Source organism: Anastrepha obliqua, chromosome 3 (genome assembly GCF_027943255.1).
Source record: "Anastrepha obliqua isolate idAnaObli1 chromosome 3, idAnaObli1_1.0, whole genome shotgun sequence".
Lineage (NCBI taxonomy): Eukaryota > Metazoa > Arthropoda > Insecta > Diptera > Tephritidae > Anastrepha > Anastrepha obliqua.
In genome coordinates, this window is record NC_072894.1 from 42876058 (window position 1) to 42888944 (window position 12887).

General features: G+C 35.9%; 1 protein-coding gene across 1 annotated transcript; it reads right to left on the reverse strand.

Moving 5' to 3' along the window:
- Positions 1 to 663: 663 nt before the first annotated feature.
- LOC129242876 (probable insulin-like peptide 5) lies at positions 664 to 1153 on the reverse strand. Its single transcript, XM_054879773.1, has 2 exons — positions 997 to 1153; positions 664 to 860 (listed from the first exon to the last, which is right to left on the reverse strand). Exons 1-2 carry the CDS (start codon positions 1151 to 1153, stop codon positions 664 to 666), a joined length of 354 nt encoding a protein of 117 aa, XP_054735748.1.
- Between the last annotated feature and the right edge of the window lie 11734 nt (positions 1154 to 12887).

The following is a 12887-nucleotide window of genomic DNA, read 5'->3' on the forward strand; positions in this document are numbered from 1 at the left end:
AACCCAACCGCTGCACGCAGAACGTTGATAATACCGTTCAGTATTAAACTGAGCGCAATGTCGACGTGCATTGCGTATATATAAAGCCAAAAAATTCTCGAACAGGCTAATCGGTTCCAGCCGATCCTAGAACGGAGACGCGACTTCGCGTCGTGTTTGTCGGCGCGAAATCGCTTACCGCAGTGTTGCCGCTGTTTATCTATTTATTATGAAAATTTCTGAAATTTGCTAATACTGGTATGATTTTCAGACTTTTGGATTTTTTGCAACGTGAGCAGCGCGAGCTACCAGAATTGCCTTTGCGAGCTACCGGTAGCTCGCGATCGACGGGTTGGCGATCACTGTTCTAGAGCGACATCAAATCCCTTATTTATTGTTCACAACTTGCGTGCAAAATATACAGATTTTGAGTTTTTCAAGAAGTGCCACGGTTATACGCTTTTATTATATATAAAAGCTTAGAATATCTTTTAACAATTTCATTTGAAAACTTAAAATAGTAAATAGTATACAAAATCTCTATTTAGTTGAACAGATTTTGTTATTGTAATTGTTTGACGTTCGCATAACTTATACAGAATAACAAGCAAAAATTATTCTTCACATTGTCCAATCGCATCCATTACAGCGTTCCGTATTTCTAGTCTATAAAAATGCAACGATTTATTTGCAGTATGAGAATAACTCGCTGTAGGTACAAGACTTGCGGCAACATTCATCGTATATTCCCTCACGACGACGACGGGTCTTAGCCAATGTGTCAACTTCATCACCATGAAACTTACCTAGGAAAGGAAAAGACGAGAAGCGGAAGGGCAACTCATCTTCCAGTTCATTGCTGCCATGATGACCCCATTCCACTAGAATTCGATAATTTTAAATTTACTTAGCTTTGAAATGAAATTGAGATTTTTCTACTCAATACGAATTATGAAAACATAATAACTGGGCTTAAAGAGAAAGTTTCATTACTTTTACATTTACAAATATACTTACAAGATTTCTTGAATTTTGTATTGAAACCGTTTTCGCAAATGGTGTCCAGGACCATATCCAACGCTGTACCGCACACCTTTCGTTGGCTAGTGATTTGCTCCAAACTTAAAAATAAAACCAATAGCAACACGCAGATTTTCAACAAACTCAGAGACATTATAACGGCTGTATTCTTTTATGAGTTTTTGTAATATATGAAGCTAGTATTTATATGGCGCAACTTATTGGAGAAGCTGTGCAAAGCAACTGATGTAATTTACAGCTTCCGACTCTGCTTTTATACTAGCAAATAGGCAAGAATTGTTTAGGTGTCAGGCCGTTGTTACATACCTATAAACACATACAATTAAGCATATTTAATTTTCCCTTCGCCCAAAAAGGCGAGGTCGTCCGGAAGAATTTTTGCAATGCGTGAATTGCCTACACGTTTTTAAGCTAGGATATGGAGTACAAAACATTTACCATTACCCAATTTATTCAGATTTCATTCAAAATTAATTTATTTGATACATAAGCATATGCATTTGTATACACATTTGTACATATTAAGTATATGAGCAAAAATTTAAATTAATGCAAATAAATATTTGTATATAACCTTGAGGAAATAGGCTTTGTGTGCATTGAGTTGCTGGAAATAAAGGGAAACGAGACAGTGGACGGAATGGCTAAAGAAGGCGCCACACTTCCAAGGTATCAAATAAGTCAGGTACTTAAACTTCTGCACACAATTCAAAAAGAACTAGAGGAACACATTCTAAGAAAGGCAAAAAGCAGATGGCTTAGCTTAACCAGTTGCAAAGTTGCCAAGATCATTTGTAAACGTGCAAGTCATGACAAGTATATTAAATAAATTATATCCTTCGATAGAAGGAACTGTAGAACTTTAGTAGACATACTAATAGTGCACTGCCTTACAAGTTAAACTTAACCATTAACGATGCTTGCAGGAAATGTAGTGAGCCGGGTACAAAAGAACTGGAGCTTGAGTGACTCCTAAAATTCGCGAACAGTACGCGCATTTTAAGTGATGCATATTTTCGTTAACAAAAGAAAAATAAAAAATAAGAACGACGCTAATCTGGTATAGCTATGAACCAAAATGGTCTCTGCGTGGCTTCGGCCAGCCTGTATAACCTAACCTAATTTTGAGGAAATAAGAATATTTTTTTTTTTTAATTTAAGATGTGCTTCTTGTGCATGAGCTGTGGTTTATTTAAATATATAAGCACATAAGTTCAACATTTCACCGTTTTCCCATTGATTTCTTCAAGGGTTAGCGCTAGCCGATATAAACAGATTTAAAGATATTAAGGTAAACATTCGTGAATTTGTGTTTCTTCATAAATTTATCACCTCAAAAGTTTGAGTTTACGTGTTAATACTCATCTTTTAAGGGAAATTTCAACTTTATTATTCCATACGATGAAAACTGTTGCTGATGGTCATCGAACGCTCTTAAATACTTTCGGTTAGACCATACTTGGTAATCCACGAAGGAAAGTTTTCAGATATATAGGATTGGAGGCACTATTTGATGCAGACTTAGCATAGGGGAGCGGTATTGAAACCAAACACCGAATCAAAAATGTGCGCAATATTAACCGCAACTGCGTGAATTATCCACCAATATGTCGATAGGTTCGATCTCATGAAGGCAAAACCAGTGAAGATATATGCACTTAGAAATACTAAATGTGTAGGTCTTACCTCTGGGCCTTACTGTATTCAGTATTTTCACGCTTATGAATAAAGCAAAAAAATTTTTTCGATTCAAGGACTCAGTTTTTCTGAGTCAAAGCTAGTGGCAAGAAAAGGAAAATATTTCGAAGCATAAATACGATTATCTATTCCATATACTTATACTTCGTTTTAATAATCCGCAAAGGAATCAATGAAATTACCAATATTTTGATAATGGAGATTATTTAATTTTGTACAAAGTTTGGAATGTTGGTAAACATATTTTTATAAAAAATCAAAGCAAAAACTTAGCATGAAAAGTAATGCAAATATTGTTCAAATAAAGAATGACTTAATAATGTACGCATATAAAAAAGATACAAAGGAAAATTCTACAAGAAGAAGGAAATTTCTTCACCAGATTCCTAAAAATTATTAACTTAAAATAGAATAAGAAAAATCATGAAACATGTTTTATTAGTAGACTCTTAAGGATTAACCTTGAAAAAGAAAAATCGAAATCTAAGAAATAAGAATAAATATTAAATTGAAATTGCGTCGCTTCGAAATTTTTCTAATAGCTATCGCACCTCGACAGACAATGGCAATCCACCGAGCGTATTTATGCCATGAAAAAGCTCCTTTGGTGAAGAAGCATTTGGCGCATGCCAAATAGAAGGAGGAGCTCGGCGAAACACCCAAAAATGGTATAAGCGCCAATTATATATGATACAATCATAATGAGGTGAAATCCAATATGAAAAAGACTGATGTCATAAAAATATTTTTGATGGCGCCATCTTTTTAATGAGTTAGTGCATTGGAAGTTACATCCCTAGCTGACTTCCAGGGAAAGCTTTGGGACATTCGGTTCAGTGGAAATGAAGTTAATGCATCTACAGTGTCAGTATGTTTGTGTCATCGGTACAAAAATGAGTTTCGAACAAATAGTTAATATCAAATTTTGTTTTAAAATCGGTAAAACATTTACATTTGAATTCATGGAAGAAGTTTATGGCGATGATTGTCTACCTTGTGCCAAAGTTCATGAGTGGTTCACACGTTTCAGAGATGGTTGTGAGGACATAAATGAAAATGAACATACGGGCCGCCCAAAATCAGTAATCATCAAAAACTCCATCAAAATTGTTCGTGAATTTGTCAAAAATGAACCAAAATCATCGTTGAAATTCATGGAATCGGAGTTGAATATCTCCAAATCATCGATTTATCGGATATTAAGTGATCATTTGGGCTTACGAAAGGACCGTGCACGTTTCATTTCGCACAAATTAACTGAGGACCAAAAATTGCTCAGAAGTAAACATTCGAAAGACCTCATTAAAGGGCGAGAATAGACGAGAACTTTTTTTACAACATTGTAACTGATGAAGAAACGTAGTGTTTCCAACATTAACCTGAAACTAAGCGCCAAAGTGCCACATGGAAGGCCGCAAACGAGCCACCATCCAAAAAATCGGGTTTGGAGAGGTTAAAAATCAACTCGATGCTCATTTGTTTTTATGATTCCAAGGGAATTGTCCACAACGGCCAAACCGTAAATTTTCTATCTTGACGTTTTAAAGCGTTTGTTGCATCGCATTGGTCGAATTCGCTCTGAATACAGCGAAGGAGGAAGCTGGCGCTTATTGCATGATAATGCATCATCTTATCGACACACTCTTGTGACTGATTTTTAACTAAAAATAGCATTTTAACCATCAATCACTCACCGTATTCGCCTGATATGGCTCCCTGTGGGTTCTACCTTTTCGGAACGTTTTGCGTTCGTAGAGGCCATCCAAAAGTCTTGTACCGACTTTCCGGTCAATGACCTAAAACACACTTCGAAAATCTTTTAGATCGCGCAAAACAGTGTCTAAATGAACTTGAAGTTATCAGAACGAAGCTCCTCCCGGTCTTATTTTAGCTCAGTCTTGTTTATTTTGGACTTCACCTTGTATATATAAGTATTGTTAGTATTTTAAAAAATATATTTATTTTCTTATTCCCGCTATTAACATTTTATTTAAGAATTTGCATGTAACTTTTGTCTTTCCATACATTCACTTTTCTAACTATGAGATATATTTGAGTTCAAATTACTCCCGAATTCGATTATAATTTGTATTGTTATTCACATTTGCTTTTTCGCATGAATAGTGAACTTTGATTAAAATGTTATATTGATAATAAATACCTTTATTTGATATTTGTACACAACATAAATCGAAATTCGGGGAAATGTATTTATACATAGGTATTCAAATACATGCGTATGTGTTTATCTGTTAAGCTCACTCGATGTCAGAGAATTTAATTAAGATGGTATCAATTTAGAAATTACTACATGAATTTTAGCAGTTTCGAAAAACTAAATGCTTTAAATGTCTTTCAAGTAACTGTACGAAATTTTATAAGCTTCTACATACATCCTTGCATGCGGCATTTAAAGGAGCAATTTCAGAATGAGTCTTTCAAGGACATCTGATCTCTCAATCTGCCAGCAAATGGAATGGAAGATTGTTGACAAGGCAAATGAAAATCAATTTGACTACTACGTTAGAAATTTATGGAATGCGTGTATGTACATACGTGTGTATACGAGTACATCCGTATAAACAGGCAAACGTACCCTGTAGGAAAAAGTATTAGCTGTGAGCATTAAAACCAGCAGTTAACTTTTCAGCCCAACCAGATCGTGTTCTATCTCTTTGCCATGTTGGAAAGTGGTATTTTTAACACAGCGACGCCCTCATACTAGCTAAGAAAATGCTAATCTGTTGCTGTTTCTAAATAATCAGCTTTGGCCCAATCAAAATATAAAAAACCATTTCATTCCATTCGTTCATTTTTAAATGAAAATTATGAGGATTCTAGTTGATAATATTTCTATTTATTAAAACCCGTCATTCTCCTGTTATCGCTCAATAGGAAGTGAAATTATTTAAATTTTTTTTTTATTTTTCTTTTTTTTTGCATTTTGGTTATTTTTCAACTAACTATCTTAAGACTTGAGCACCAATGCATTTTCTGTTTTAGATATTTCATGCAACTTCTTTCAGGTACAGTAACTGTTTAAGCCTTCAAAAATTGATTCAAACTTACTCTACAAGCAACTCCAAAAAAATTAAACAAATTCCTCAAAAAAGGTATTCACATTTAGGAACATACGAGGTGTGTTCAAAAAGTATCGCGAATTTCGAATTTCGATTTTTTTGTGACGATATGTTGGTAGTCATGTCTCTCACTCATGCGGACGAGTTCGGCCCTTTTGAATGCACGTGTTTCGTCTCGTCTTGGATTTTTACCTACTGAAAAAGATGGATCAAAGAACCTGTATCAAATTTTGTGTGAAAAACGAAATTAAGTGCGCGGATGCATTCCGAAAGTTGACTGTGTTATACAGAGAAGCTACTTTGGACCAAAGCAACGTTTATCGGTGGTAGAAAATGTTCTCAGAAGGCCGAGAAGATGTGAACGACGACATGCCAGTGCCGGACGCCCGAGCACTTCAACAACAGACGAAAAAATTGATAAAGTGAAGAAAATAGCATTTGCCATTCGTCGAATCACCATTAGAGAAGTTGCTGAGGACATAAACATATCGATTGCCTCGCGCCATTCGATTTTTTTCAATGATTTGGGCATGAGACGGGTCGCCGCGAAATTCGTACCAAAACTGTTCAATTTCGAATAAAAGCAGCATCGCATGAACATTGCTAATGAGCTGTTGGACTCTGTTCGCGACGACCCAAATTTGCTCCAGAGGGTCATAACTGGTGACGAATCGTGGGTTTATGGTTATGACGTAAAAACCAAAGCTCAATCATCTCAATGGAAGCTGCCGCACGTACCAAGACCGAAAAAAGCGCGCCAAGTTCGGTCGAATGTAAAAGTTTTGCTTACCGTTTTCTTCGATTGCAGGGGCGTTGTGCATCACGAGTTCTTGCCAAAACTGTCAAGTTATGCGCAATTCGAAGTGAGAAAGAAAAAAATTACGCTTTTTTTTATAAATAAATTGATCAATAATGTAAAATTTTAGGTGCATGTAAAGACCAATATGTTAAAGAATAGCCGCGTACAATTTTAAGTCGATTAAGTTCTGAGCTATTTTCGAAAGCGCGGAAAAACGTATTTCGAGAAAAACTCGATTAAAATTGTCGTTCTTACTCATCTTTCGTTCGACGCTCATCACTTCACTGGTTTTATAGGCGCTATTTTAGACTTTCTATTAAGTTTTAAACATTAAAAAGGTACTCTTGGATTGCAAAAGAACTCTTAAAGCAAAAAAAAGAAAATATATGAAAGTGCTGGAGAAGCTGAACCCCTTAAACTAAAAAATAAGCTAATTTGCAGACAAATTGACAATTTTACTACTGGCATTAATCTAGTCAATGACTAACTATGTATTATGATTTCTCCTGTTAAACACCAGCATTTGAATTAGAATGTTTCCATATTAATTTGGCTGCTCCCTGCAGGGTTGATTCTTGGTTCTCACTCACACGTTCAGAGTTTTCGTAGAACGACTGCTATTTTCAATACTCCCGCATGCTCTTTTTCACTTATCAATCTTGTTAAGTAAAATAATTTGCACACACACACATTCATATTCGACATACGCCCATTGTGTACGCCTTCCATTCATTTGATTTCATCACCATGTTAGTACAACAACAGTAACTGTAATAATTCGCTCATCACCATGACCGGCAAACAAGCTGTACATTATATGGGTGTGGCATAGCAAATGAACAGAGTAATTCAGTTTGCATGCGTAGCTTTCAAATGAGGTTTAATAGTCTTCTGAGAAGTTTCTCATATGGTAAAATCCAATCACTACTAGAAAGCGCAAAATGGAAGCGCCCCTTAGGCTTGATTTTTATCAAAATGTAAGTGGTTCAACGGCAGCAACCCAAGAGAAAAAATTCATTAGTTTCTAGAGAGTTCCGAGCAATTATTGGTTTGTGCTACTTTACTGAGGCAGTAGCTCCATTTCTCCTTTCAGGATATCGGAAACTTACGCCTGCATTGAAAATGACCAATTTTAAAGAAAATTATTATAATAACTTCCAATGTTTTGGAAGAAACTACAATTGGAATAAGGGGCAAAAGGAATAAGTAGATGTTAAAGGTACTTCTTTTAAAGGGTTTTTCAATTGGCGCGGGTCGATTTTGGCGCCCTGTGGCAGCCATTTTGTTTCGGTGACATCTGCCAAATCTTTTGTTTATTATTCAGTTGTTTATGCCAAATCATCATGGCAAGTTACACGATCGAACAGCACGTTCAAATGATAAAACTTTATTATCAAAATGAGTGTTCATTAACGCAAACGTTGCGCGCATTGCGCCCATTTTTCGGTAGACGTGGTGACCCTTCCACTTTCTTATGGCCCATATTGAACCATATGGACCTAGACTACATGTGGTTCCATTAGAACGGCGCTACGTGCCACACAGCAAACGCCATTTTATTCCATTTCAACATCTACCCGCCCTTATTGAAAAACCCTTTACAAAGTTTATTTAAGGAATCAATTCAACTCTTTTCAGCTTTTAACCCATGAAATATAACTTCGCAATGAAAACGTCATCATATCTTTAAGTATTCTTTATTAAAAACGAATTTTATTAAAAGTATTATAGAACACAAAAAAGGTAAATTTAATGGAAAAAAGCCGTGTTTAAATGGAGACACTGAGTTCAAACAAACGGGAGTTCACAAGTTAAGTTAAGCGCAAATAGTCCGGCATCATGGAATTTGCAAGTGATTACGACAAACCAACAGCTAAATTTGTATATTATATTTGCCACCACAATTTTTAAATTTTGCTGTTTATCAAAGCTGGAGATTTTTAACGCTTCAGCTTATTTACGAACTTTACTCGTCTTACACATCGATATGAATTCAGTATTGAAATATTAATTATGTTTTCCTCTGGGTACACAACTTAGTCGAAATATGGCCGAAAATGTCTAAGTATTTATGGATCTAAATAGCCCGTTGGACATAGTAAGAACTGGATTCATAACCATAGGGGATAAGTGTTCTCTTCTTTTGTTGTTCTTTCTTTCATTGTTCCATTTAAAAACTTTATAAAGATCTATATTCCTCTTCTTCCTCTATGTAAGACACAATATTCGAGGGCGAATATCAGAAAAGCCTTTTGAGCATATAAAGGAGGAAGAAAAGATTGACATGCGGCTGCCTTCACGTTATATATGGGATATCTATATTAATTAGTTGAAGATGTTCTGTGCAATTCGATTGATTCCCCATCAAGTGAATCATCCTGTAGACTTCAACTTTTTACGCAAAAGTATTTACAAATCTTCCTATTAACCATTTGTTCTCTTTCAAATTATTTCGTTATTAATTTATATCGCTATTGGCAAAATTTGGAAGAAAATCTGGAGGAAAAGTATTCTATAAATGATTTGCCATATGTTCTACTATTAGAGCTCCCGATTGTTGTAATATGTTTCAGCAACATTATAAATAATTGGTAGTATAGACTTTTCAATAAATTGTATATGGTATTGGTTTTCACGTCCAATTTTGTACAAGCTGCTAAGCGGTTAATAGTTATTGGCCTCATCTATTACATCTTGGTTGAAAGTGCACTTAACGCATCGGGAAATTGTAGGGGCAAGCTTCAAAATCTAATTACGTCGCAGTTATCTAACGATGAGGGTAGTTCTGAAAGTTGAATGATTTCCCCATCTGCTCAGCAGTCGTGCTACTTACAGTCTGTATAATAAAAGCGTGATCGCCATAACTAAGAAGTAATTGACCAATTCGATTCCTGCAAACTGTATTGTATGGGCTTATAATACATTAAATAAAATGCCTCGTCACCAAGCTATAATGGCTTCACATATTCGGGTCATACTTCTACGCAAGTTATTGAGATAATCTGCTCCAAATCTGCTTGACAAATGTTTGACATTCCATATGTATTTTTCTTTGAGTTTTTGCTTAACTATTGCTCGAAGATTTTCAATAGGGTTGACATCACGGGACTATGAAGGCTGTGTATGGATTTTCGGTTATCCCTTACAAGCTTTTATTAAAAGGATGCAGCGGCTATTTAATTAGAAAACCATTAGTTATGGCTCTTTCTACTCGCGTAAATTCTTGGATAATGACAAAGTCTCATGAGGAGGTCTCTCAAAACAAACAAAAAATTCAATTGAAAATTTATACACTTTTCCGTGTTACATATACTATATATGTATATAATTGGCGCGTACACCCTTTTTGGTATTTGTCCGAGCTCCTCCCTCTCTTTGTGGCGTGCGTGTTGATGTTATCCACAAATGGAGGGACCTACAATTTCAAGCCGACTCCGAATAGTACATATTTTTTATGAGCTTTATCAAGGCAGACATACACCCGGAGGCTTGCCATTGCCTGTCGAGGGGCGACCGCTATTAGAAACAACTTTTCTTACCTTTTCACCTTTCCGTGTTAGCGACGTAGCAGTAATTAAAGACGCTGTTGCCCTGTTTTCGCTAGGTTCTTCAGCGCTGAAAAAGAAAGATAGAGAAAGACTTGGCCTAACTTAGTTTTCTAATTGACGTTGGTTGTATTGGTTACAGCGTAAATATGTAAGATGAAATTATTTTGTTATTAATTCCTCATTTATCGCAAAAGTCACTGGCGCTCTTAATTCCTAATTCACTTTTGATATCGCTATTTCATTGTACTTAACATGCAGATTAAGGTAGATTGGGTATCTTCGGAAGGACAGAAGGAAGCTGCTGTGATATTGCTGGTGACTTTAGACTCAGCCCTCGCATGCCGGAGATGTTTAAATTTATTTAAGAAGAGTTTACCAATCGCTGAGCCTCTTCGCCAAGCAAGGGAAATAATAGGATATATATATGTATATATATATAGTGTTTCGCGTACGTATTTATAAATATAGGTAACTCAAAGTATGGTATTAAAAAATAAAAGAAAAACAGCTGGCATATTTAAAAAAATAAATTAAAAGAGAGTTAAGTTAAGTAATAAACAACATAAATTTATGTAGGGTAATACAAGTAATTTCTGCTTAAAGTATATATAAAATGTAATCAAAGTCCGCTGGTTATTGAACTTTTTATCTTTTTTATGCAAAATTACAAACAGGGTTTATTTTTGTAATAAAGCAAATGTGCTTTGCAAACAATTAACGAAAAGAAAACATTCTTGTTAATATTTTTGATACAAAAGTGTTTTTTCGTTAAACAAATACATGCACCCCTTGTCGGGTGCTTTGCATAGCTGCTCCTCCACACTGTGGTGTACCTTTTATTGCTTAATAATGATCTACAGTTTTATGCTGCCTCCGAGTGGCAGACATCTTCTTTTATGAGAAGCTTTTTCAGGACAGAAATACACTTGGAGGTCTGCCATTGCCTACCGAGGAGCGACTGCTATTAGAAAAAAGCTCTCTTCGCGTTACGAGCCGGGTTTCAAAGGTAGATGCTGCTGCCCCTTTACTGAGGGAATGAAAGGGGAGCTCCCCTGTATAGTAGATAAGCCTAGTGTTTACTTACTTCACATTCTATTGTTCCTATTAAAAACTCAGCATCATGAATTTTAACTGCAATATGAAACTAGGTTAATTAAAATTTTAATTTAATATTGAAGCTAACATTTTTCTTTTCAATTATTGCAATTCTTTATTAATTAATAATCCATTTCTAGAAACTATTTATTAGTTGCTGAATTTTTTCCACTTGTCTCTTTCCAAACGAATGACTGTGCACTGGTTGGTATTTATGCTGGTAGAAATATCACAAATAATTCCTGCAATTGACAAGAAGCCAGAATTTTGGAATTCATCAAATTATTTGTACTACAATAAAATCTGATGAAATAGACAAAGCGGGCAGAGAAATGTTTATATGTGGATATGAAAATGAATCCAACCGTGAGAATGTAAGTCAATTTAATTCTATGATATATGAATTATATGAAAGCAAGTGTGCATATTTGAACAAGAAATTCTTGACAAAATTTGCAAATGGCTCATGACTTATCAACACTCGTATACTGAAATTAAGCGAAGTGAGCAAAACCATTTCACCGGCAAATAACTCGTATGAAGGAGTTAAAATACTATTATTACATTATACTCTACTATTCGGAAGTGCTCAGGTTCGAGTCTCCGTGCATAAAACACCAAATGATAGAAAAGGTTTTTTTCTGACAACGCACGGTCCTCGGGAGGCAAGGGCAAAACAGTCAACATGGAAAAGCTCCTCATAAAAACCATCTGCCACTGAGAGGCGGCACAAAACTGTAAGTCCCTTCATATCTGGAAAAAATATCAATACGTACACCACAAAGAGGAAGAGGAACTCGGTCATGCCCCCGATGCTTAGTGTAAGCGCTGTTAATATAAATTAAAGAAAATGTAGAACAATAGCATCTGGTAAGCTCTCGGAGAAATTTTCTTCAGTTCTTGTATGTAGAATTCTTTTAACTAATTAAGGTTTATCAACTCTCCGTTTGACATCTTCTTCTTAATTGGCGCGATAACCGCTTACGCGATTTTGGCCGAGTTTAACAAAGCGCGCCAGTCGTTTCTTTCTCGTGCTAACCGGCGCCAATTGGACACACCAAGTGAAGCCAAGTCCTTCTCCACCTGATCTTTCCAACGCAAAGGAGGCCTTCCTCTTCCTCTGCTACCACCAGCTGGTTCTGCATCGAATACTTTCAGAGCCGGAGCGTTTGTGTCCATTCGGACGACATGACCCAGCCAACGTAGCCGCTGGATCTTTATTCGCTGCGCTATGTCTTTGTCGTCGTAAAGCTCATACAGCTCATCGTTCCATCGCCTGCGATATTTGCCGTTGCCAACGTGCAAAGGTCCAAAAATCGTATGCCGAATCTTTCTCTCAAAAATAATCGCTGAAAATATAATATTTTGGTTCGTAAAAAAACGGATTTTTTTGTTTTGTTCTTTATTTGGACTCATTTGAAGGTTGAAGAAATAAAAATTGATTGCAACTAAGTTTAAAGCAAAACATAAAATGATATTTATATATGGATTCAGTGGAAAACAAGCAAACCATGTGTAAGAGGTTTTTGAGTGCTGCTGACATACAGCATTCTTGCACATAATACAATAGAAATGAGCTTTTCGTCGAAGCTTTTCGCCTCGTTTTAGACAAAGACGACAAACTCTCTTCGCTGTGAGTGTACCGGC

Coding starts and splice junctions, on each gene's coding strand:
- LOC129242876 (XM_054879773.1), bottom strand. CDS start 1,153: ATGTCTCTGAGTTTGTTGAAAATCTGCGTGTTGCTATTGGTTTTATTT. Junction 861..996: donor TACAAAATTCAAGAAATCTT/GTAAGTATATTT, acceptor ATCGAATTCTAG/TGGAATGGGGTCATCATGGC.